Source organism: Nannospalax galili, unplaced genomic scaffold (genome assembly GCF_000622305.1).
Source record: "Nannospalax galili isolate Female #2095 unplaced genomic scaffold, S.galili_v1.0 scaffold734, whole genome shotgun sequence".
In the NCBI taxonomy this organism is placed as follows: domain Eukaryota; kingdom Metazoa; phylum Chordata; class Mammalia; order Rodentia; family Spalacidae; genus Nannospalax; species Nannospalax galili.
In genome coordinates, this window is record NW_008337073.1 from 3089057 (window position 1) to 3116556 (window position 27500).

At 38.0% G+C, this 27500-nt stretch overlaps 2 protein-coding genes across 3 annotated transcripts in view; one reads left to right on the forward strand and one right to left on the reverse strand.

Annotated features, from left to right (window-relative positions):
• Positions 1-8345, forward strand: part of Cdk17 (cyclin dependent kinase 17) — a 108550-nt gene extending 100205 nt beyond the window's left edge. Inside the window, exons 12-17 of the mRNA XM_008832061.3 lie at positions 1189-1286; positions 1809-1914; positions 3004-3046; positions 3837-3927; positions 5996-6073; positions 6604-8345. Of these exons, the coding sequence (XP_008830283.1) occupies positions 1189-1286; positions 1809-1914; positions 3004-3046; positions 3837-3927; positions 5996-6073; positions 6604-6641 (454 nt within the window). The 3' untranslated portion in view covers positions 6642-8345. The remainder of the gene's footprint in view (positions 1-1188; positions 1287-1808; positions 1915-3003; positions 3047-3836; positions 3928-5995; positions 6074-6603) is intronic.
• Positions 8346-16822: 8477 nt separating this feature from the next.
• Positions 16823-27500, reverse strand: part of Elk3 (ETS transcription factor ELK3) — a 68866-nt gene continuing 58188 nt past the window's right edge. The window contains exons 4-5 of one of the 2 annotated variants that reach the window (XM_008832063.3): positions 25016-25138; positions 16823-18404 (exon numbers count right to left, since the gene is read on the reverse strand). In XM_008832063.3, the coding sequence (XP_008830285.1) occupies positions 18306-18404; positions 25016-25138 (222 nt within the window). In that variant the 3' untranslated portion in view covers positions 16823-18305. Of the gene's footprint in view, positions 18405-24359; positions 24387-25015; positions 25139-27500 lie in introns of those variants that run through there. The other variant, XM_029563087.1, reaches the window with a different exon arrangement.

Here is a 27500-nt window from a genome sequence, read left to right on the forward strand (position 1 = left end):
TTGAACTCACAGAGATCCGCCTGCCTCTGCCTCTGCCTCTGCCTCTGCCTCTGCCTCTGCCTCCCTGGTGCTGGGATTAAAGGTGTGCACCACCACGCCCAGCCAATTGTACAGTTTTGTCTAAGTTCATTTGTACAACCATCTCCACTATCCATCTTTAGACCTTCAGAACTCTTTAAATCTTCAAAACTGAAACTATACTGATCAAACAACAATTCTACCCTTTATCTGATCCCTGACAATCACCATTTTACTTTTTGTTTCTGAATTAACTACTTCAAGTGCCTCATGTGAGTGGAGTCATACTTTTGTGACTTATTTCAGCTTAACTCATTTTCCAGAATATCATTCGGCTTCATCAGCATTGTAGTGTGTATCCTAGTTTCCTCAAAGCATTGTGTATTTATGCCACATTTTGTTTATACATTCATTCTTGATGGGCACTTAAGTTTCTTCCATCTTTTAGCTGTTGTAAAGGATGATGCTGTGAATGTGGATTACAAATATTGTTTCAAGACTCTGCTTTGAGGTTTTTTGCATATTTACATAGGAGTAGTGCTGGGTCATAGCACTTGTAAAATAGTTCAATTTGCTTTTTCCATAGGAAATGTGTCATTTTGTTTTCTATGTGGTACTTTACTATGTGAAATCCAGTTTTATGGATGTGAGCCCTTGTGGAAGTACTATGTCTTAACTGTGTATGTGCCCATATAGTTCCTGAATGACAGAGTCTATTCACTGAGTCCCTATTCACCCTTACTTCTCTGGTGTGCATGCAAATACATACATGCACGCACATGCGTGCACTCACACACACACTACCCTGCAACTGCATATTCAGTCACTACTTTCTACATCATAATCACAAATCATTTGCTGCTCTCCCCATGCTACCCATTGCCCTAGCTTAGGCCACTGTCATCTCCCAGATTACTATAGTCACTATTAGCCATTGTGTTACTCTGACACTCATACAGAGGACAGAGCTAGACATTTTAAGTGGGAAAAATGAATTAGCAATATGGAAATTGGAATAGTAAATTTTAATAAATTAGTTGGATCTAAAATACCTTTGCAGCAAGCTAAAATAAAATTCTTCAGAGAGACAGTCTTGAGGGAGAAAAATTCTTGTGTTTCCTAATATGTAAATGGATTGATTTTTTTTTCTTCTCATGATACATTTTAAAGGGGAGTTGGTTGCATTTTCTTTGAAATGGCATCTGGAAGACCTCTGTTTCCAGGATCAACTGTGGAAGATGAACTGCACTTGATTTTTCGACTACTAGGTAACAAAAGAAATCTCCCAGTGATTTATACCTGCAGTTGACCAGTTATATTAAGACTGTACCTCTAAATCATATATAGCTATTATGTATAAGAATTACAGTTGGCTTAATTATTATGATCTTTCTAGGTAACTATTCATTTAGCTTCTCTTTGCAATTAAGGTTTTGTGAAAGAAGAGAGAAGTTATTGAAAATTGATCTACATATTATTAAGAACTATTTCTAGCATAGGTGTTACATGAATGGAAAAAGAGCCAGGCTTTATCCTATTTGGGACTTCATTACATAGTCATAGATAGATAGATGATAGATAGATAGATAGATAGATAGATAGATAGATAGATAGATAGACAATCATTCAGGCTTTTTTCAGATGAGAATCATTTTACTTTTAGTTGAAATAAATAATAAAAATGTATTTTCACTAAAACATTCTCTTAGTTGTGCCTGTTTATACATGTTTTCATATATAATTGATAAAATTTTTATGTATATTTAATAAATTTATTTATTTTAATTCAGGAACTCCATCTCAGGAAACTTGGCCAGGTGTTTCTTCAAATGATGAATTCAAGAACTACAACTTTCCAAAATATAAACCACAACCTCTAATTAATCATGCACCCAGGTATTTTTTTCTTAAGTGAAAAAGAGCAGACCTCTGTGATTAATTAGAATCTTTTGAAGTACTTATACAGTAAGGGTTGGGGACAAATACAGTGTGTGATCTAAGTTAATTTCTTCCTTCCATTGACATAATAATTTTATACTTCAGTGACCAAGAATCACAAAAGTATGTAAGTTGAATTGAACTGCAAGTAAACTAAATATAGAATGCATGTGTTAGCATTCTATAGCTTCTATAGGTAGGTTCTTTAACCAGAAAAAAAAAGTTGCTCAATGCCATGGAGACCATAATAACATTTCTGCTTTACTTTCTGTAAAATTGCTTTATTGTTATTTATAGGAATCTCAGTATTACAAGTGAAATCTTGACTTGGGCACAAGACAGGCCATTATTATTTTGGCCAGTGTTTTTGACATTTGTATTTGAAGAATAGAAGCTTCCCTTTTACCCTCTACAAGATGCAATATCCAAAACGTCACCTGTTGAGCTGAGGTTTCTTCTCACACTTGCTCCCACACCAGTGCAAACTCAGTTACCTTGACTTCATCACTTTAGTTAGCAGTTTTTACTGACCATACCATTGTTTTGTAACCCTTATACTGAAGTTTTATTAACTTAATATTTTGATTTCTGAGCAGGTGATTCTATATAATTTTGTTGATGGCTTGATTCTGTGTTTATTTCAGACACCAGTGATGCATTTTGGGGAAACTGTCTCTGTTTTCACTTATACATTAGGACAGTGATGTTTTGATGTTCTTAACTTTATTAGAACAATGAAAATTGATCCACCATGAAAAGTTTCCTTATAGTAGAGGTTATGTTTTGAGATAGAATGCTAACTTAAAAATTCTATAATTTTAATCATTTTCTTAAATATTGAAAATTTGAATTGCAGCCCAGTTGTCTTTGGTTTGTTCCAAGCAAATGCAAGAGAAGTCTTTTAAGGCTAAAGCAATAAGAACTGCTATTTTAGGGCACTTAAATTTATCAAATGAAAACATTTCGAAGATAATTTTATCTGAAAAGTTTGTATCAGCTAAGATAAAGAATAAATGAACATTTGATTTGTTTTATTTTTGTTTCTAGGTTAGATTCTGAAGGAATTGAGTTGATAACAAAATTCCTTCAGGTAAGTCATATTTTATGAATGCTAAATGGATAGTTGAATATCAGTTTCCTCATACTTAAAATGGAATCAATTATACCTCCCTCAAATCCCACTAGTAAAAATGAAACGAGCTTGTTCAAGGCCACGTTCTCTGCAGGTCATGTTCTCTTGTCTTTCTCCTTACTGCTTACTGCTATACAGGATGCTACACCTCCAAATACCACTCATATTCCCCTCCAAAGCAGGAAAAAGAGGTTGGCTAAGAGTCATGCAAGCTGCTAGTCCTCTCACAGCCTGAAAGCAAGTCTTCCTCCCAAGCCTTCTTGGCCAAAAGAGAGGCTGGGAACTGGGGAACAAGACTGTAATAATAGGCCTTAAACTTAGAACAGTTAAGATTCATGATCATTCTGTCAGAGCTGACAAATGGGCATCTTGAATAAATCTAGACTGTATCATTAAGGAGAAATGGTGGTGGGAACTACCTATCAAGAATGTCTGGTGTAAAGACATTGGATACATTTCCACCAGTACATTGATGTTCATACAGAAAAGTAACATCAAAGATTGAATATTTTAATTTTTGTTTTTATGCTTTTCAGTTAAGAGCCATCCTTACCTGGGAAATGTGGAGCCAAGATACAATTATTCCTGTAATTTGAGTGTTTCAGGAGTAGTTTGAATTGATGTTAGAAAAATAATCTAAGTAATCAAGGTCTTTAAAAAATAGTCCTAAAATACCAATTTTCCCTTCTTCAACTTTTTACAGTAATTAGGGAAAATGATAATGCAACAATTCTTTGTCTTTTCACAGTATGAATCTAAGAAAAGGGTTTCAGCAGAAGAAGCCATGAAACATGTGTATTTTCGAAGTCTGGGACCAAGAATACATGCTTTACCAGAGAGTAAGAGAAATTTTAAAGCATTTCCCCTTTAATTTTTATTTGTCCAGGACTAAAGATTAGTGGATTAGGGGTTTAGAAAGAGATGTTTGATTTTCATACCTAAAATTTTAGTCTTTGTTGTTGTTGTTACTTTCTTTGAGGAAGGTGTATGACTTGTTTTCTGTTTTATTTCTTGTAACATTGAGCACATTGACTACTCTCTTAAGAAATCAGTAATACTTAGATATAAGTCATCAATCCTGTTTGATTTAAGTTGAAATATGCCATCTGTTAATATCATCCTTAGGCATAATCTAGCTTCAATTTGTTGTTAGAAGTGGATTTCTATGGCTGGGGAGATGGCTCAGTGGGTAAAGAGCTTTCTGCTTAAGCATAACGAGGTCAGTTCAGATTCCCAGCACGTAGAAACTGAGCACTATGATACACACCTGTAAATTCAGTGTTGGGGAGGGGAGGGGCCAGATCCCAAAGGCTTTCTGGCTACTGCAAAGACAAAGTGGTAAGTTCTGGAAAGACCCTGTCTCAAAAAACAAGGTGAAGGAGCTGGAAAGATGGCTTAGTAGCTAAGCGCATTTACTGCTCCTGCAGAGGACCAGAGTTCAGTTCCCAGTATCTATGTCAGGCAGCTCTTAACCGTCTGTAACTCGAGCTCCAGGGGCACCCTATACCACTAGCCTCTGTGGGTACCTGCACATACTCATACACACATACTACACATATACATAATTTAAAACAAATAAATGAAAGAAAGAATGAGGGACTGGAGAGATGGCTTAGCAGTTAAGAGCACTGGCTGTTCTTGTAGAAGACCTGAGTTTGAATCCCAGCACCCAAATGGAGGCTAACAACTGTTCCTAACTCTAGTTTAGGGGATCCAATGCCCTCTTCTGTCCTCCACGGATGGTACATGATGTGGGTGCACTTACATACATGCAAGCAATGCATGCATATACATAAAAATAATGACAGAATATTTTTTTAATTTTTAAAGAAAAAAATGAATGGATAAATAAATAAAATAAGATGGAAAGAAATAGAGGAAGGCATCCAGTGTCAATCTCTGGCCACATGCACATGCTAGAATGCATACACACACACACACACACACACACAGAGAGAGAGAGAGAGAGAGAAGAGAGAGAGAGAGAGAGAGAGAGAGAGATTGATTTCTATAGAGATTAGTGAAGCAAAATGTAAGATGGTTTCCTCATGAAGGTACGTTTCCTCCCTGAGATAGATATAAAAATGGCTTTCCTATTATGGTCATTTGATTCTACTATCCCCAAGAAAATGGTAATTTTGTTATTACTAAGTCTCTGAAATAGCAAATTTCCCATGCCTGGGGTAACTTTTCAGTTTTGCTCATGGCATTTTAAATTAGCCCAGTGTTTTACTTTTAAAATGGTATAGGTGGGAAAGTAGGAGAATGTCTGGGAACTGACCTGTGAAAAGCTTTCATTAATTTCCCATTCTTTTTTACTAGGCAATACTGATTGAGGTTTATGTAACTTTATTTTAATAACAAAGCCAGTTGAAATATAGAAATCGTTAAGATTTTTCACTTAGAATTTGCTAGATTTTTTTTGAAAGACTGTCTGACAGAGATTAGAAATGAGAGGTAATGTACTTTTTTTTTCTGAAATCTTTCTGAGATGGTATCTTGTTAGTAGACTGGCTAGCTTTGAACTCACTGTATAAACCAATCTGGTCTTGAATTTGTGATGATCCTCCTGCCTGTCTCCCAAGTGGTGGGATTACAGGTGTGTGCTACTATAGCCTATTATCTACTATCTACAAACCTATTACCTACTATTCTTCACTAACAGTCTGAAGGTAGCTTATGCCCAGCTGCATAATTTTTTAAAGCAGAGTCAGAGAAAGGTTCTGAAGGAAGATTACTTCATTTGGTTTTTGTTTAGAACAAGAGAAGTCTTTCAACAGGGCCATAACCTTGGGAGTATAGTATAAATGTTTGATGTTGAATCACTGTATGTTTTTAAAATACTTTGTTACAGTTGGGTTATATGTGTTTTTAATATGCCTGATCATTTTTGTCTGTGCATTTTAGGTGTATCAATATTCAGTTTGAAAGAGATTCAGTTGCAAAAGGACCCAGGTTTTCGAAATTCTTCCTATCCAGAGACAGGTGTGTTTGTCATAAACCATTTCACGTGTCGATCATGAATTTTTGCGTGGAACCAAGCTTTTGGGTTTTAAGTTGATCAGTAAAATTATTGATGTAAAAATGAATGTACAGTGCATTCCACGACTCTGTATGTTTAGCATTGCACGTACTCACTTTTTTGTATGATGTGGGCAGCTCAGTAAATCTTCAGAGAGAAATCTGACTCAGTCAAGTCAGGGATCCTGAAAGCTGCAGATGGCACAGAGACCTTTTACAAGTGACCTGGCTTGATCACTGCACTCGCCAGCCCTGGTACCTGAGGCAGAAGACACATCTTGTGCTTGCCTAGTCATCAGGTTCATCACTTCGAAGCATAGAAGCTGTAGACTGACCCCATCAACAAAAGGGTCATTTAAGACAGTGCTGATACACTCTTACCATGGAATATTAGCTTTTGCTGGTGGGAACATTAGCTTCCTAGAGTCACCAAATGCTGTATGTGGGATAAAACTGAACCTTGAACTGCCTCATAAAATGACTTTATATTTTAGGACATGGGAAGAACAGAAGACAGAGCATGCTCTTTTAAGTCTGATAACATGGTTTCAAGCCCAGCCCCCAGCCTTTCTTATCAATCAAGGACTCAGATCTGAAGGCAATTATTTCTTTTGGTGGACTTGGAATCTCCATTTGTCTACACTGTCCTCTTCACAGTGGAGTCTTTTTTATTTCAGACCTACAGATTGTTTTTATATTTGTTGTCACAGTGTGACAATTTTTTGTACAGTTGGTTTTAAGGTCTTCTCTGCCAGTAGAGCCAGTAGGTTACCGCTCTCGATGTAACTATAGCTGCAGTTTTTGTGCAGGACTGAGAAACACAGTGCATTATTTATTGCGGAATCATTGCTGCTAAATAACTACTGTCTGTTTATTTAACACAACAGTTGAATGCCTAAAGAAGTTGCAGTGGCTTTATTATATGTGAATGCATCTGTTTATCCTCACAAATTGTTTTACTGCTGCGTTTTTTGTTTTTGTTTGTTTTTTAAAAATTAAACGCAGTGTTTCCTGGAATGTATATTTAGCTTTGCCGAACAGTAAAATAAGTGAGCCATCTTGAACACTGAGTTCATGCTACATACAATTTCTTATGAACGTCGCAGATAGAGTAGCTGAGAGACTGATAAGCACATTATGTTTAAGAAAGCATGTGATGCAGGAATTGATTCAGGCAAGTGAATACCTGACATTTTGGGGTTCTCACATTAGACACCAATAAATCAAAACACCAAAATTATTTATTTTTACTTGTTCCTCACTCAAAAAATATCTACTACATATTTGTATGCTACTGCACTTAATCCATTATTTTACATTGTGCTTTAATTTAGTTAAAATTTAACCATTTAAGTCCACTCAAATATGAAAGATCATGCTGTTGTTTGTTTTAAACATTTCTTTTATTAAATGCCACTTCATTTGGGGGAACAATTTATTTCATTTGAGGGCTGTGTGTTTCAATAACATTCACTTAGAATCAGCTGCAAGCTGTACTGTGTCTTTGAAATGAGCCATGTTAAATTAGAAAGTGAGAGAAAGGGGAACTTAGGAGATTGCTTTAAAGCATTGTAGGTATTATCTGTTATCAGAGATACTAAATAGTATAATTTTAATTATGCATCTCCTTGAACATCGTAAACACTTTGGTGTTGGTAACAGTGTTTTAAGCATTTGTATTAATTTTAAGGACTATTGTTTAGTGCATCTTACAAACTATAAATCTTAATTAGTATATTTTGAAATGGTCATGTAAATTTTTGCCTTATATCATGAAAATAGTCATAACTTAATTTTTGTTCCTACCATTCACTGTAAAGCATTCAGGGTCCTACCATTTCTGTTCAGGAAATCTTGTAGTTTATTGTTGTTATTTAACAGTATTAAGTGAGTTTTTGTATATTTCATTTTAACTTTATTTGTGAATAGTGATTGTGGCATGTTTGGGGTGTTCTTTTAATATTTCATGATAACTGAAATTTTAATTTTTAAGAAAACTTCTGAGAGAAACAGATTCTTGTGTAATGGTGACTGTTGGACCACTACTGCTTTTCACATTTGTAGATTGGTTTTATGTTGAACCCTGTAGCCTAACAAACTGCTGTTATTTCTAACTGACAGACATGTATTAATATTGTACTTTGAAGGTTATAAATATTATGTGAAAATCCCTTCATTTTGTTTTGAACTTTATAATAACAAGATCTCCATGTTGTATAAAATGTGATTTTGTTGAGTCACTGTTTTTTCTTGGGGAAAAGGCTATGTACAATGGGGTCATTTTCTTCTTATGGTTTATTTGCTTTTTAGAAAAGTAATCTCAGTTGGCTGACAGTGATTGCTGCTTTATAGTTGTGCTGGCCATTTGATTAATAATCTCCACCATAATTTTATAAGGGCATTCTTATAAAGTATCAGGTTTGTCAAGTTGATTTGCAAACTGGCCTGTACTTAGTTACCCATAACTTTGATTCTTGCATATAAAATATGAACACATATATGCAGTTTCTATATAAAATTATTCTTCCTATGATGAATAAATATCTAGGGATGTTTATTTTGTTATTTGACAAGCAAACAAGTATGTGTAGGTTGTTCTTGTTTTCATTTTTGTTTGTTGACACTTGAGCCGCATTCAGATCCTGGAAACTTTGCAGCGAAGAGAATTACAACTCAGGAGTCTTGTACTTTGTGCACTTAGAAACCCTCTAAAGCTGACCCAGTTGTTAAGGTAAGAGAAGATGGCTCTTTGGGGTTTTTTCCCCAAGTGGTGGTAGATGGATTGAAAGTATCGCTCTCGGTGTATAATAGGGTCTGCACTCTGTGTGGTCTTTAGCATTCTAGTTTGAAAGAATATTTAACACATTATAATCTATCTTCGAACTCAAGACAATTCATGTTGGTTTTTCTTTACCTTTTTGTGATGTTAAAATGGCAGTATTTAATTAAATTTACAATTTAGTGGCTCAAATTGCATTCACAAAGTTGCACAGTAGTTACATCTATTTATATATTTATTTTAGCATTTCAGAAATGTAACTCATTAAAAAATAATTCCTTGTTTTCCCCTCCTTGAGCCTCTGATAATCAATCTACTTTCTGTCTCTGAATTTCCCTGTTCTAGATATTTTATATAAGTAGAACCATGCCATTTTTGTGCTTTTATGTTGAGCTTGTTTCTTTTTTAAAAAAGTGTTTTCACAGTTCATTCATCTTAAACATGCATTCAGACTTCATTTGTTTAACTGGCTGACTGATGTTCTGTTATGAATAGCCATGTTTTGATTGTTACTCATCTGCTGAGCCATGTGAATAATGCTGCTGTGAGCATTGGTGTGTGCCCATGTTGTAGCTCCTGTTTCCAGTGCTTGTTTGGTGTATACATATTAGGAGTACAATTACTGGTCAAACATAATTCTATATTTTACTTTTTGAGAAGCTTCTTCTCAAAATAAGCTGGACTCTTTTACTAATTCCTAGTAATTTTGAGAATTTCATTTTCTCTTCATCATCTCTAATACTTTCTATTGTCAATACCAATACTATATTCATTCTAATAGGTATAAAGTAATATCACAGTATAGGTTTTATTTACATTTACCCAGTGATTTGCTGTGTTGGGCATCTTTTCTTTTGGGGGTTGGGATGGGGCATACCTGGTATACCTGCTTTGAAGAAAAGTTTGTTTAGCTCCTTTGCCAAGTTTAAAAATAAGGGTTTTTGTTGTTGTTGTTGTTGTTGTTTTTGAATTGTAAGAGTTCTTTATGAATTCTTGATATGTTATAAAACACATAATTTGCAGTTATTTCCTCCTGTGAGTTGTCTTTCACTTTCTTGAAGATATCCCTTTGATACATAAAAATTTTAATTTAAAAGAAGTCTAATTTGCCTATTTTTAATTTTGTTGCCTCTGCTTTTGATGTCATATTTTAAAAACTTGCCAGTTTTCTGAAATCATAAACATTTGACCCCTTTAAGGTTTTTATAATTTTACATTTTGAGTTAGGCGTATTAGACAAGGGTTCAACTTTATTCTTTTGAATGTAAGATACTCATTTTCCAACACTTATAAAAAAGAGGCCAAAATACTGATCCTCACACTCTTGTCAAAAATCCATTGGCAGTTGATGCCTACTCCATTAGTTCATGTGTCTGTAGTCTGTCCATTCAGATAGTAGCACAGTGTTTTGATTACTATAACCTTTTTTTTTTTTTTTTTGGTAAATTTTGAAATCAGGAAATAGGAGTTTTCCAACAGGTGTGTCCAATCTTTTGACATTATAACCTTGTCATCTACAGAATTCATACTTGAGAGCTATACAAGCAAGTTTTTAAAATGCTAAAAAATTTCATAATATTTTAACTTGTTTATGATTTTTGTGTTGGACTGCTTTCATGGGTGCCCCTGGCTTGTAGGCTGCAGGTTAGAAACACCTGGAACTTTAGGCTAGTCAGGATCCCTTTAAATTCCATATGAATTTTTGAATAAGATTTCCAGGTTCCACAAAAACAAAAATAAATGAATAAATAAATTGTCTACATTAGGATTATGATAGGAATTACACTGAATTTGAATCTAGTCCATGAGCATGAGATATCTTTCCATTTATTTAGGTTTTTAATTTCTTTCAACAACATTTAGTTTTCAATGTGTAATTCTTAGCTTTCTTGATTAAATATATTCCTAAGTTATGGATAGTTGCTAGCTGCCATGTGGGCTCTGGGAACCAAACCCAGGTCCTCTGCAAGAGAAGCCAGTGCTCTTAACCACTAAGCCATCTCTCCAGCCCCTTACAGAGTATTTTCATCATGAGATATTATTGGGTTTTTTTTCCCGACTGCTTTTTCTGTATGATATGAGCATGTTGTTGTCTTCATTCTTTTGACATGTATTACCGTGATTGATTTTCTGTGTTAAACCACCTTTGCATTCCTAGGAGAAAAAGTCCCATTTGGTTATGAAAATGCTTGGGATCAGAAGTGGTTTATATTTTAAGTTTGGTTTGGTTTTTTTATTTTGTAATATTTACATAGCCTTTACTAGCTGAACATCCCTGATCCAAAAATATGAAATCCGAAATGCTCCAAAATCTGAAATGTTTTGAGCATCATTATTTAAAAACTTCAGATTTCAAAGCATTTCAGACTTTAGGATTAGAGGTACTCAGGTTGTAATTGGTTAAACATGTTGCCTAATTCAGTTTGTTCGTATTTTGTTGAGGACTTTTACCTGTATTCGTGGAGCATTTGGCCCATAGTCTTTCCTTGCAGTGTCTGTCTAGCTTTGACATTAGGGTATTGCTGCATCAGTGACTGGGTTACGGAAATATCCTCTCCTCTTCAGTTGTTAGGAGTAACCTGAGGTTAGCTTTCATTCTTACAATTTTGTATTTAGTTGGTATTTTATAATAGACCATTTTGATTTTCTTCCTTCCTTTCCTGTAACAGTTATTTTGAGTTTGTATGGGTTAAAAAGATTTATCCCCAGATGTGATCCCTTTATTATTTCTAATGTCAATAGCTCTAGGTTTTTAAATATTCTAGAGTCTTAAATCAGTTCTCTCTTTGATTTCATGTTCATCTATATCAGAATGTTAAGTGTCAGTATAAGCTTACAAGCTTGATAGACGTCACAGTTTTTAGTGTATTACTTTAGAGATAAAGAAACATGTTTCCCCTCTGGAAATTATTTTAAAATACTAAGTTCAGATTCCAGGTTTGTAGGGTCAGGAGATTGTCTCCATTGTCATCATTTCTAGTTGAAGTCAAAGGTTTCTGTTACTGACCTAGAAAAACTATTGAAGTCACCGATTTCCTATCAGTCCAGAATAGGAAGAATATGAGCAAATTACTGATTATTTAGCTACTTGGATGAGAAAAGTATGTAAGATCTTGATCTATGATGATTGGAAGGTCTTTTCATTTGTGGCTTCTCCCTAAGAAGAATAGAGAGAAGGCAACTTAATGGGGAAAAAACCCAACATTTCTGGAAAGCCACCCCTTCAGAGACCAAAAACAAAACCATTGTTGAACAGGCTGGATATGGGGCTCAGTATGCATGTGTGCACTGTGAGAGGAGATAGAGACATGCAGATGAGACTGGGGCAGGAACTGCTGGCTGCCCCTATTGCATTCTTCCATCTCAATCCTACTACAGTCAAGATACAGAAATGCTTGGGACAAGTTGCAGACATGAACATAAAGATGTAGCTGGTGACTGTCTTAACACTTCTTAGGAAAGCTCAGCATCCAAAGGATGCTCTACTTGGCTGTGGACAAGAGAGAGAATGCTAGTGGGTATAGACTTGAGACTTCCTAGAACAGTGCTACTTAGGGATGACTTGCTAAAGCTTCAGCTCCTTCTTCAGGTGCATTGATGTACAGTCTTTGTCTTGCTGTTTTCCCTCTGGAGGTGCTTAAATAATGAATGGATGAGGTGTGGGTGGTGTGGGTCCTGTAGGCCATTTTGGGATGGTGGTCATACATTTTTTTCCCCCTAGAAACAGTGAAAATCACCAGAAGATAGCTTCGGGAGCTCAGTCCAGCTGTCTTGCTCTTCCACAGACTCCTAACCAGTCACTCTTTTCATTACGTCTTAGCTACCTGGAAACCCCCTCCTTCCTTTTGAATTCATACTCTACTGCTACTAAGTATTTCACATTACTATCTCATTTGATTATTTATTAGCTTTCTTCTCAGTAGGAATAAATCCAACCATACTGATCTTTGTTCCTCAAATATTTCTTCCGTTGCCCATTTTTTAAACCTTCTCTTTCCTCTACTTGCTATTTTCTTCTATTCCTCTTCTCTTTCCTACCCCTCAAATCTCAGTTATTTCTTGGAGAAGGACTTCTCTGTACCCTGTCCTACCTTACCTCAGATTGGATTGCATGTCCTATTTTGCTGCCCTTCTTTCTAGTATTATCCGTACACTTAAAAATATAACAACTTTGTCACCCTTTGTTACCACTCACTAAATCATAAGCCTTGTGAAGAAAATAATTATATCTCATACCAGATATCTCTAGATAGATAGATAGATAGATAGATAGATAGATAGATAGATAGATCCACTTAGCTGTCTCACCTGATTGCTTAGTATATTTTGTTTGATTAAGACAGGGTCTCCCTGTAGCCCCAGCTGGCCTGGAACTCACTATGTAGACCAGGCTGGCTTTGAACTCACAGAGATCCGCCTGCCTCTGCCTCCCGAGTGCTGGGATTAAAGGCGTGCACCACCACACCCGGCATATATTTTAAGGAAATAATAGTATTTGTTAAGATGCATGTATGAAGAAACCTTTGGTTATAGGTAAAATTTATCACTTATGTTATATTGACTTAGCCTTGTCTCTTTTCTTTGAATGACAGATACAGCAGTCAAAAATTAAGAAAAAACAGGCTAACCTGTGAGACTTTTTAGAAACAAAAGAACTAATTCATAATTAAATTATTCTACACACACACGGAGGGGAGAGAATGCATAGGGCTGGGAATAAAGTCAGTACAGGAGAAGTCCAGGTAGAGCCAGCTTTACAATTATTGAGAATTTGCTTCCTCAGCAAACAGTGATACAGCAAAGATTTATGTTTAAGGTTTATATATGCCAGGATCTGTTCTATATGAAGATGTAGATTACTACTTTAAATTTCTTAGGCACTATTGGTCCACATCATGGTCGCTCTAATCAAAATATTAAGTTTGAAGTCTGCAAACTCTGTCTCCTTGAGTCATTTACTTAGCCACAATAGGCTTCCATTTCCCCATCCATAAAATGAAGTATAATAGTATTTCTCTCCTAGAGCTGTGTGGGAGGATATCTGTATCCATGTAAAAAACTGAGAGCAGTGCCTGGCATGTGATAAGTAATTTATAGTTATTGTCATTAACTGAAGCTATGCCATGTAATGAAATAAAAATGGGTCTTAGGCTGGGCGTGGTGGTGCATGCCTTTAATCCCAGCACTTGGGCGGCAGAGGCAGGCAGATCTCTGGATCTCTGTGGGTTCCATGCCAGCCTGGTCTGCATAGCGAGTTCCAGGCCAGCTGGGGCTACAAGGAGACCCTGTCTCAAAAACACCAGAAAAAAGGGGGGATGGGAATCTTAGGTACCAGACTCATTTGGAAGAAGGTACCTAAGCATAATGTCAGTCCTGTAGGCAGCACTGAACAACCTGAGGGGTATGATGAGAGAGTGTATGGATGCAGAGAAGAGATGCCTGTGGGGAGAAAGCATAAAGAGCATTATAAAACTGAGTTGAACTGTTATAAACAGAACCAAATAAATTTCTTCTTGAGTAGAAGGAACATTTCTGCAGTGCTTACTTGAAACAGTTGGTTTTCAAATGTTTCTTCAGTAAGTGAATTATTTTCCACCATACTGATAGATATGTGTTATACCATAGGTGGCTATGAATTTCTGTCCCTTTTTGCACTGTAGTGATACTGAACATGTCATACTGGGTCTCTGCTAATCCATTATTTCTCCCTTCCTCCTCTTTTACACACACACACACACACACACACACACACACGCACAACTCCTTGAATCAGTCCACATGGAGCATTGAAAGCAGAACCAGGTTAACCTGGAAGTGAGACCAGGAAAAATAAGAACCTTTAGTATCAAGTCTGGCAGTTCACATGCCTCTGTGTCAACAAAATAGCTAAAAGGAAAAATTGTGCCTTGTTTTTTCTGTTTCCTTATTCCATCTTGGTACAGAGCAGTTGACAGAACTTGTTTTTGTTCTCTCTCTCTCTCTCTCTCTCTCTCTCTCTCTCTCTCTGTGTGTGTGTGTGTGTGTGTGTGTGTGGTGTACCCCCATATTGTGTGGGTATACACACCATGTACACACGTGCATACATCAGAAGAAGACATCAGATGCCCTGCTCTATCACTCACTGCCTTATTCCCTTGAGACGGTCTCTCACTGGACCTAAGGCTCTCCTTTTCATCTAGACTAGTGGCCTGTGAGCCCAAGGCCTTTCTCTGCACCCCATGATGCTGGTGCATACACAACTATGCCCAGTTTTTAATGTGTGTGCTGAACATTGAACTCAGGTCTTCATGCTTATATAGCAAGAGCTCTTACCCACTGAACAGTGTAGCCACATTTCTTAAAAGATCAGACCACTTTTCAAACCCATTCCATTCTTCCCCTATTTTTTTCAGTGTTTATGTTTTTGTCGTACTGGGGTTTAAACCTGGGGTCTTACACATGGTAGCCAAGTCCTCCACCAGTAAGCCATAGCTCTAGCCTGGTATTTTTATTTTTACATATTTGTATTTAAAGCATTCTTTGATGTGCCTTACTTAAGGGTAGGTAGTAAAGCACATTTTTCCAACTTGCTTTTTTTAAGTATTTTATTATTTTTATTTTATGTGTATGAATGTATTGCCTGCATGTGTGTAAGTGCACCCGTGTTGTACAATCCCCATGGAGGTCAGAAGAAGGCATCGGGATTCTTTCGGAACTGGAGTTATAGATGGTTGTTAGCCATCATGTGGGTACTGGGAATTGAACCTGGGTCCTCTGCAAGAGCAGTCAGTGCTCTTAACTACTGAGGCATCTCTCCAGCCTGGTCCAGCTTGTTTACATAAAGAAAAATGGAGTTTTAGTCATTTCAAGTTATTAGAAGTAAACTAACCCACTTGCCTCTAAACACTTTTTATCACAAAGTATTTATTCAACAAAAATATTACAGTAAAAATGATACATACATGAAAGTGAACAAAGATTTGCATCATAGAAAAAAATGTATACAGAGATCAACAGTCAGGTTCTCTAATATAGGTTATAAAGTTCAAACCAGCCATAGCAGTTAAACACTGATTAAGCAAACATAAAAAGAGAGAAAAAGTTAATGTTCTTTGGAACCTATTTTCTGGCTTAAAATAATTCTGTTAAAAACACACAGAAAATGAGGCAGAACTATTAATTCTTCACTATCTCCAGTTCCAGCCATTACACTGAACATTTTAATCCATCAAAACTTTCCATTTCTAATCAATGGCTCTGGAGTATAAGATAATCACAATAATTGGAGGAAAAGAAAACATAAACCAAATGTATAGTCATTTGAACATTTCCAATCAGCATGTATATTTTAAAATTAATTTTTGGTTGAAATTCGTGCACATTAATTCCTTCAGTTTCCTTACAAGAATCTTGTGCGTTGAATGTGTTCTTACCTGATCAAACAGTCATAAATGGCCCAGCTTTATGTTTCTCTATCCAACACAGTTTTAGACCAGTAGTCACTTAAAGCTAGGCATCAGGAAGCAGAACTGGACAGAATACTGGCCAGTATTCTACCTTCAGTGAGCTGTGTGGCCCTCGGTAACACCCAGCCTCTCTCTTGTACCTTATCCTGTGTTTGCGTTTTGACCTGGAAACAGGTACAGGAAAGCATTCTCCAAAGCCCCTCCCAGCTCTGGTTGATTGTGTTCTGTAACAGGTCCCTGAAGTAGCTCCTTTTTATTTTAGTACAGATGTACCCTTGCTGTGAGGGAGTGGCAGGAATGTCTTATTTGTGGATTTTAGAGCCATTTTGGTTGCCCCCCACCCCTTAATAAAGACAAACCTCCCCACTTAGAAGGCTGGTCAATTTCATTTGAAAGTCTCAGTTTCTAAGTATGTAAACATAATTGGAAAATTTTGAGAAGTCAAGAAGTGTGCTTTTATTAACTTCATCTTATCCTTTTTCATAATCCCTGCTATTTAGCGTGTGGTTTGGATCATCTGTTTAGTCACGTTTCAGATTGGTTTTTACTGCTGGTAGTTAAGGGTTACAGTGAATCTAATCTGGAATCATAAGTACTTGTGTACAGGTGTGGCGCCTGCTGAGCTTCCTAACCAGAAGCTGGGCTACTATCATCGGAGTTCTAACCTACAGCACAATGCAGAGCATTCCAGATTGTTATGTAATGGTGGGATTCCTGAACAATTTGTCATCATACATTTAAGGAACAGAAAGCAGTGTCTCCTGTGTCTGTTTCCAGAAGCAAAGTCTTTATTTCCGCCCCCAGTTCTTTGTATTACAGTTTTTTTTAACCTATCAAAATTGTATCTATACAGATGCAGAAACCTGTTATTTAAAAAAAAAAATGCTTCGTTGTTGTTGAATTCATTACCATATGTGAACATGGTCCAAAACATTAGGGTTTTTTTTCTTTTGGGGGGGGCAGGGAATTGGGTATTTTACCCAGAGCCTCAACATATGCTAGGCAAGCGCTCTACTAAACTACACCCCTATCCCTGAAACATTAGATTTTTAAATATTAATTGTAGTGCCGGGCATTTAAAGAAACCTTAACTCTCACTGATAGTAAAAACACCAGATGGGTGTGATTATGGAAAAATCAGGAGAAGCAGGGTTAATCTTTTTAAGTATTACATGAACGTAGAAAATTCTTAAGAGTGGTGTGGTATACCAGATTTTTATTGGGGAGGATAAAGGACATTGTAAACAGCTAAGAGGCTAGCCTCTCAAAGTCTATCTTCTTAAAAATGCACTTTAGAACATTTTTAAAAGAATGTTTATTGTCTAAATATGGCTTAGTTCATTCTTATAAAAACATTACTTGGACATTACATTTATTGGATTTCAGTTCAAAAGAGGTTCTAAGGCAATTCTTACACAATTGAAAGCAAAAAGAAAAAAGTGATACGATTATGCTTTCATATGTTGCCTACTTGTGAAAAATAATGAAATTCTACAAGAGCTGTTTGATACTCATTTGTCTTTCAAACATTTTTTTCTTAGTACTAAAATATATATAAATCATTTACATAAAACTAAATGCAAAGGAAGGCACAGCTGGTTACATTGTGTATACAAGCAAAGGTCAGCATATGCAGAATTAAAGAGAAAAAGCTTCACATCCTTATTAGTTATACTGAAAACATTAAGAAAGGCTTTCACTCTCAACAAGTGTTCAACACTTAAGAGCTAAGAGGCTATAAAAACAAAAACATTAAAATCCACTTAATGCAAAACAGGTTTTCATATATACTTGAATATATAAAAAACAGCTTTTAAAATGCTAACATACATCTAGATTATCCATGTTATGAAAAGTGCAAACCAAATTAACAGAGGGTTTCACGATGTCCTTCTCATGACACAGGTAAACTAGCCAATGGGGACAAATTTGCTTCATCAGTTAATGAGTCTTTAATTGCGGAAAGACATCATCAGGATTTCTGAGAGCTAGAGGAAAGCAGTGCTGGAGAAGCAGCTCTGTCCAGACTGGGGATTGGCACTGGCATGTGATTGTTCAGCAGTGTGGGGAACTGTAGGGGAACAAAAGAGGTTTTAAATAATCATTACTAATTCGTTGAAAAGAGTGGGAGTTTCATACATTCACAGACAGACCAAGGTAGTTAGTTTTCCCATCACCCCTGTGATGGGAGGTTGGTTGCCAATCTTATTTTACAAAATAACTGCAAGGTTACTTAGAGAATAAGTCCTAGAAAATGCCCCTATTCTTTGTGCCTAAGCTATCGGAAAAAAAAAAAAAAATGGGCACTTCCGATGTTGTTATAAAGTGTGTGCTAATACTGTTCTTTAAAAGGTTCTAAGCCATGTAGAACGCTGATTTGCTTTAAATATTGAGGAAAAAACTGGAAACCAAGACACTATATATGAATTTGTAATCTCTAAGATTATATAAGTTTTCCATACTATTACAAAGTTATCTCTCAGTGCTTATTAAAAATGGGGACTGGGGGCTAGAGAGATGTCTCAGTGGTTAAGAGTGCTTGCTGCTCTTGTAGAGGACCTGAGTTTGATTCTCACCACTCATGTTGAGTGGTTCACAACTTTGTGTCATTTCCAGCTTCAAGGGATCTGCTGGCTTCCATGGGTACCTGCACACAAGTGCACACACACACAGACACACACATAATTAATGAGGACTGTTTTGAATTTTAAAAATCTAGAAAATACCTATTTTATTTTGAAGATGAGAAAAATTCTTTATTAAGACTATCAAGCATATTAGAAAGATTACCCTTAAGTAGCCAACAGTAAAATGTCTGTATTGTTAGTTAACTAGAATGATAAACAGTAGAATAAAGTTATTAGGATTTGATAATGTTTCATCTCAAACAACTACATCAGTTATACACCCAAGTAAGCAAGAGTAAGTAAAAGCCTCCTTTTAATATGTGCAATTCATGACTAGATGTTTCCATTGCCAAGGATGAAATGTGTCAAAATGATCTCTTGAGTGCTTTTCTAACCTAATTCCTCTTTAGTCCAGGAAAGTTAAATATTAAACTCTGGTACTAAATATCAGAGCCTGGCATGTTAGAAGTACAATAAATATTTGTAGAACAAGTAAATACATTTTTTTCAATTTTCAGACTGTTTCAGTATTTCACATATAGTTCCTTTTGCTTATCAAGGGCTGTCATTTTATTTGATATCTAGAGGCAATAAAGTAAGTTTTGTTATCCTCTATAAGTGAGGAAGAAAAGTTCAAGTGGACCGATTAGCTAAAGGTCATAGCTTATAAACAGCAAAACCAAGTTTTAACTCAAACTATAATCTTTCTGTACTAAACCACCCAATAGGAGTTAAGGGGCGTCTTTATTTAATGTTGTAATGTCTTTAATGGCAACTGGCGTGTTTGAGGTGTTCTTTCTTTCCTGGAGCTTTGACATTTTTTACTTCCTCCAGAACTTATTTCAACTGTGTTTCCGAATCTAATTACATATAGTCTGTACTCTTATTTAAGGCCCATATTCCTGATCACTATTCCCAGTTGACTTAAGTGAACATTGGCAGGACTGGTCTTGACTTTTCACTCTTTTGGGATAGTTTGGATTGTCTCTCTTTTAGGTGTGCCATACCCTCCTCCCCATTTTAGTGGTGGTTACAGAATCACCTTTAGTTTCATTAGCTTTTCTGTGTTTTTGAAAGAATTGCTGGTTTCTGTCTCTATTTATATACCCAGTTGTCAGACTTCTCTTGATTAGCTTGCTTTTTCCAAATGGCAGGTCTCTTAGTCATCTCTGTTGGCTTTTTTCCCCACTGCATCTCTTCTTAAATTGCAACATTCCCCAAACATGTTCTTAGTCTCTTTTCTCCAATACCATACTTGGGATTTGATAGCCATGTCCATTTGAGATGTCCCCAATGCTGTGTCCCACAAAACCTGCCCTTTGTTGTTCCAGATCACTGAGAATGAGGGTTGGGAATACAGATTCAACTGGAACAAGGGCTCATCCACATACTAGTGTAAACTGCAGCATCACATCTTTGAGAGTGTAACTACTGGGAGTGTTTATTGAGCAGAGTGGCTTAGACCAATGTTTGTCACACAGTAGGCCACGTGTAACTAAGTTGGTAGATATTAGCAGCTGCTATTAATAGCAGTCCCAGTCTTCTAGTCAGCCATCTTTGATTTTACATAATTTTTACTACCCACTTATTCCTCTAACCCAACTCAGTCTTACCTTTTTTTAAGCCTACTTATCCTCTGAAATGTGTGCTAAATATATTCCCACCCACCGTTATGATGAAAAAGATGATTCTCCCTTCAGCATCTGAAGTAGTATGATTTTTTTATTAAAATATTTATAGGGCTGGAGAGATGGCTCAGCAGTTAAAAACACTGGTTGTTCTTGCAGAAGACCCAGGTTCGAATCCCAGCACCCACATGGCAGCTAACAACTGTCCATAACTCCAGTCCTAGGGAATTCAATAGCCTCTTCTGACCTCTGTGGGCATTGTATGACATGGGTGCACTTACCTACATGCAGGCAATACACGCATACACATAATAATAAATAATTTTTTAAAATATTATTTTGTGTGTATGTGTGTATTGCCTGCATGTAGGTAAGTGTATCCATGTCATGCAATGTCTGTGGAAGTAAGAGGAGGGCATTAGATCCCCTGAAACTGGCTTTACAAACGGTTATTAGCCACCATATGGGTGCTAGGAATTGAACCTGGGTCCTCTGTAAGGGCAGTCAGTGCTCTTAACCACTGAGCCATCTCTCTAGTCCCTAGTATAATAATTTTAATTTTCCTTTCCTTTAGCTTGCTCTTCAATTCTTCCTCCACATGCATATCTGTGGCATTTTTTTCTGAAATAGAGTTCTCACCCTCTTGTCTGTGCTGTAAGAAGGTTGACCAACAGATGAAAGTGGAAGTTCCTGTGCACACTATGCAAGGCCCACAGCTGCTTTTCCTACCTGCTCTTCTGTCACCAGCTCCCTTCCTGCAGACCCCCATCTCTGAACCATGCAGATCTACTGAGTCCTAAACTATGTTCTTCTATTGAAATCCTGTCACTCTTCCCAGCTCCGTTTGGGTGAAACTTCTTGCTTTTGGCCTCTATCTAGTCCCCAGCTGGAAGGTGCTCCTCTGTCCCTGGGATTCCCGCTGCACACTTTGTTTACTCTTCTGTTACTCGTGTGTTGTGTATCTCCTTCAGGCCCTGCTACAGAAGAGTGCAGAATTTGCTGGCTTGGGTTTGTTGAACTGAAAGTTACAGAACACATTCTCAGTTGGAAACTGACTTTTCATCTACCTTGTTTCCATATGTATCAATACCTGAAAGGTGAATTCCAAATTTGATCAAATGTAATCAAAATCTAGAGTGGAACAGATACCTCAGAGATGAGCTCGAAGTGCCAAACTGACTAGATAAAATAAAAGTTTTTGTTTGCAAATCAAGATTCACACTTAGCACTGTGTCTTTGGCACCTCTCTTTCCTAAAACAGTTCTTAATTAGAAAGTGTGCCTTTTCCAGAAAGGTTAGTGTCTTTTCTTCTCTCCTCTTCGCTGAAATTGTGCCATACCTGCTCTAATTTGCTCTAACTGGCTGAGTGTGCCAGGCGTACACCAGCACCACCACTCAGGAGGCTGAGTGTCACCAGCACCACCACTCAGGAGGCTGAGTGTGCCAGGCGTACACCAGCACCACCACTCAGGAGGCTGAGTGTGCCAGGCGTACACTAGCACCACCACTCAGGAGGCTGAGTGTGCCAGGCGTACACCAGTACCACCACTCAGGAGGCTGAGTGTGCCAGGCGTACACTAGCACCACCACTCAGGAGGCTGAGTGTGCCAGGCGTATACTAACACCACCACTCAGGAGGCTGAGGCAAGAGGACTGCTGCATGTTTGGGACTAGTCTGGGCTACAAATTTGTAGTTAGTTCTAAGCCAGTCAGGACTACAGTGTGAGACCCTATCTCAATCCCTTTCTCCCTGAGACAGGAAGGTAGACAAATAATTGTCTTGGAATCTTCTGTGCAGAAACTCCTCAGATCTATCAACTCTTTTCTAAAGAATTTCTATTTGCTTTTCTAAGGGTCACATGGGAAACTTGCCCATATCACTCAAAATATGCTGTAGGCCACATCTACTTTTTCATTCTACCAACATACTTAGAACACATGTAAATGGGGTTTATTATTTTTCTTAATTTAGAAGGGCAATTTGAATTCTGAAAATTCTGTCCATTTTAATGTCTAGCTTAAAAAACTGGAAACCTTATTCTTAGCATGTTTTTTAAAATATTTTATTAATTTTTACGTGTATGCGTGTATTGCCTGCATGTAGGTAAGTGCACTTGTGTCGTGCAATGCCCACAGAGGACAGAAGAGACTGTCAGATCCTGTGGAACTGGATTTAACGGACATTTGTTAGCTGCCATGTGGGTGCTGGGATTCGAACCCGGCTGCTCTGTGAGAACAGTGTTCTTAACTGTTGAGCCATCTCTCCAGCCCCTTCTTAGCATGTTTTGTTCAGCATTTTTAAAACTTCCACCTCTGACTTTTACTGCACTCAGCTGCTCTTTTTCATGAGAATAGTAATAGTATTTTAAAAGGCACAAACTTGTCTCATGGATCCAGTCACAAATTGAGAGCATCAGGCCCTGCAGCTGTCAGCCAACCAGGCTGTTGTGTTGTGTTGTTTTGTTTTCAACAAGATTGTCTTTTCAGGGAGAAAATAGGTCTGTTTGGTGAAAGTAAAATCAAAACTCTGAGCAGATGGCCTTTATATGCAGTAATCTGCAGAATCCTAAACATAAACGAGGAACGCCTCATCTACAGTGGTGTAGTACAGTGCCTAGTTCAGAGCATTTGTGAGTGGACGGTTTTTGTCAGACCCTGCCCAAAACTCATGATCAGAAGTTCTAGGTGGGCCCAGCATGTTTACTGTCAGGTGATTCAGGTGCATACTGGTTTTGGAGAACCACTGGGCATGTGGTACACACAGCTCCCAACTCTCAGCTTGACAGTGTGTCAAATCATTGTGGTCATGAGCTCTATTTACTCTTGGGAATACTGGACTGGAAACCTGTGATTCCACCTGTTACTCTGGACTCCCCTTGGAGGTCAGCAAGCCCTGTACCAATGAGAAGGCAGAACTCCCAATAAAAACAGAAATAAGAAATTGTTAATGCTGCAGAAGCTAAGTTAGAGTCTTAGATTAAGTATTGCAGTCCTGCTCCAAAAGCACTTAATGAGTTGTACGGCTCCTGTTCCACATCTACTGGAATACTGCTACTCTAGACTTTTTCAGGAAATGAAGTCTTTCTCTTCACCAAAAGATTACTGTTTCTAGTAGAAGACCTTCCAAAATACACTTGCTCATTGCCTTTTGCTTACTATTTCTAGTGTTCCTGTCGTGCTCAAGTTGCAGTGATAATAACATGTTAGTTGTGCCTAATCATAGCTGAGGTTTTTGTGATGGGAATAAGGGCTAGGGAAAGAAAGAAACCTGATTACTCCAGGGAATAGTTACATCACGACACTCTACCCCAACCCTGCTAGGAAACCAGAGGAGGAAGATAGTAATCAAAACCTCTTTAGCTCCCCCATTCTTCTAGTGAGACCCTAAATCCCACCATGTATATAACATTATGCTTTGGCAGAGAGTTACTCAGCAAATATTGACCTTGATGAGCAAAATGACACTCAGAAGATGAGAGACTTGAATTTCTTAACATCTTTTGTTGACATCTGTGCTTTGGCATCTTGTTATTTAGATAGTCATCAGTAATGACTGACATTGTGGACGAAGTGATGTGCTAGATGCTGGGAGACACCACAGTGAACAGAATACAGTTCCCATCTCTTGCTGGATCAACAGGCAGTCTTAATTCAAAATGCTAAATGCAGGGGCAGCCAAGGAACTGCAGCCATTTTGGGGTGAGCTACACTGGGGCAGAGGAAGAAGACTGGATGAGACCAAGCAAGAATTAGGGGCATGGGGAGTTGGCCCTGTCCACCTTTGCTTCACTCCTGTGCCTGTAATCATATATTCAAACAGAAACAGTGTTTGAGTGAGTAGCAGTCCTTGGGACTCAGAAAATACTGCTATCTACATGATAGCCAAGTGCACCTCCTGCAAGATTCCAGCCTATGAATGAATAATGAATATGCTCATCTAAGTCAGCAAGGTCTTCTTGACTCTTTAGCCAAATTTCTACATGCTATTTTATTACAAAATTAGAACTTGATAATAATTCATAGAACTATGCAGGTAACTTATAGTATGGGAAAAAGTATTCACTATTTTTCAGTGTATTTCAAATGAATACATTTACATTGACTACTTAGATTAATATTTTAAAGTCTTAATCATTTTTAAACTTCTCATTTTCTGTAATAAATATATAGTTCTCCTATTCAAATGGAAAGACCCAGAACACTTTAAGAGATAATAATTCTATATATCAATTCCTGAAATGGGCATACTTTCTGTCTCAATGAGACTGACTCTAAAAGGTTATGTAGCCCAATCCTTATGGACTCCCCTTGGAAACTTAACATAATAACCAAATATGTGGCAGGAACTACCATCTGAGCCTTAGTAGGATTCAGAGAAAAGCCTCCCTTGGATGATGTATGTTTAAAAGTTCACTTCCAATACTTACCTGAAACAGCGTGTTAGGCCCCTGCAGCCTGGCAGGACTCAGTGGAGCGACTGGACTAAGGCTGCTCCAGAAATGGATGCTGGAGAGCAGTGGACTCGGGGTCAGAAGCAGTCCATTTGGTGTCTACAAGACAAAGCAACAGACAGGTCTTGATGGATGTTTGCCTAACTTCAGCCTTGACCAAAACAGCACAGTGGTTAGGTGTACCCAGGACAACTTTAGTTTTGCAAGGTTTCCAGCAACTTGTCAGAACAGTTCCTTCAACTTCCTCCTTCCTGTCTAAACAAAATAGTGTATAGACAAAACAGGAGCCCGGGGAGGGGCTTCACTTCTATCAAACTGTTTGACCACTCAGGACATCCATCCCTTGGGGGCTGTGGACACACATGGGCACACATGTTTGTAAAGGGCTTCTCAAGGTGCACTTCAGCCTTTGAATAGTTTAGAGTCTTATGTTAACATACTCAGTAGCATCTTCTTCAGAATTGCCAAGCTGATTTTTCAGACCACTCTGGACACAGGGCTGGGGAGAATTCATTCACCTGGCAGTGGTAAAGGGGGAGGTCCTTTCTAGTTGGGCCAATTATAGAGCCAGAACTCGGGGTTTCTCAAGAGTGGCAGGACTGGCATTTGCTTGCCCATGCACAGCAGGAGTCCTGGCCCACAAGCCAGCTAAAGGACAGGGCAAACAACTAGCGCAAGCCAGGAAACACTGCACAACTTTTCTCCTCAGCACAGGCAAGCTCCCTTGGCCCAGGGTGCACCTCTGTTGACCAGAGGGAGACCCTCAATAAGGCGCTTTATGTAAGAAGAGCCACAGCAAAGGTGCCAGCATTCAAATTGCATCATGCTGGATTCCGCAGTGTTATTTTTTCCTAGAATTGGCCTCCGCAGCTTCAAAAATTATCAAGAGCAGTTGGGCATAAACCTAAATTGAAAGGTCTGCTCTGTTCAGTGGGAGGGAGACAAGCATCCAGAGGTCTTCCAGTTGAAGTGCTGAAAAGTAAACAAATTTATACCACATTACTTGAGTCTCCAGTTCCGTGGCATTTCCTCCTGAATACTGAATGGCCTATGAGGTCACTAGGATAAATATATGTTTTGAATAAGCACGCTCCATTTTTTTTTCTAGTCCGAGACAATTTCACAAATGTGCCAGCCCATATGGCCTAACAGCTAAGAATTATGGCTCAGCGTAAGCTTTGCCGGGATCCCAATGTTAGAACCCCTACTTACTAGCTAGATAACCTAGATAACAAGCATCCTACCCTCTCTGTGCCTCAGCTTCCTAATCTGTTAAATGGGGAGAATGAAAACGAGTATAGTGCAGGGTTGCTGGGAGGATAAGATAATCCATTCAGAGCTCTTAGTATAAGCCCAACACAGAAATTTTTGAGTATGAAAGACTGAAATCATGCTAAGTACTTAATTGAATTCATGAACGAGTAATTAAAAATGTGCCTGTGAAGTCAGCTGTACTTTCAGGCTCCTCGGGTGTGTTGGGCTCCAGTTCACAGGCTCAGGTGATCCAAGAACTAATATTTACCTGATAGTCCAGAGCCAGGTTGCAACCACCATGTGTCACATTAACAATAATCAGTGTGTTTAGGGCCTTCTGATTTAGCCTCAATGAAGACTTCTCAAGGTCTAAATAGTTTTCAAACTATAAACTATAGGTCCCCTTTTCTCATCCAAGGCCACAAATTCACACATCAGGGAAATATGTAAGATGCAGGATTTCTGTTTCCATAGTCTACAGTTTATACTCCTCTGGATTTTAGATGTTTGCACATTTGTTTCCAAGGGGTACAGGATGTACTTAGCGGCCTGTTTCTCATGGTTTGAAATGTCGTCTATAAAATATGCAAATAAACACCGTGAAACAACTTCACAGTTCCTCCTCTTACCACTGGTTTCCCTACTTGGTAATTTAAGGAAAGTTCCTGAAGAACCTGCCCTGGGTTACCTCAGGACAGTGCATACCTCCAGTGTCTCTGCCCATGAGGAGGGAAGAGAGTGCTCAAGAAAAGCTACAAGCTTCCTTTCCTCCCCTTGGGAAAGCTTGTCCTAACAAATGGCCATAGGAGTTCCTGATGCCAGGGAAGGAAACTCCCATGGAGAAGGGCCCTCGCATTAAGATCTCCTTTCTCATCCTCTCCACTCAATACCAGGTCTCCTAGAGAGTTCACATATGTGACCTTAAATAAGGGGGGCTGGAGCTGGCTTCATCCAGATGTGTCCTACCTGTGTGTCCTGGTCCATGGCCCTTTGCTTGGATCAAGCCCCTGACCTCCTTTTCTACTCCTGACTTCCTTGGCCCATCAAAAATGATAGTTCCTTAAAGTAGACCCCTGGCCTCGCCCCAAGCAGATGGGACTGCTTTTCTTGCTGAATCTTTAGAGCACTGTGGAACCACTTTTTTCCTTAACATTTGATATGTACTGCTTTATATTATGGAAATTTCTGTATGTCTCTGATACCTCTT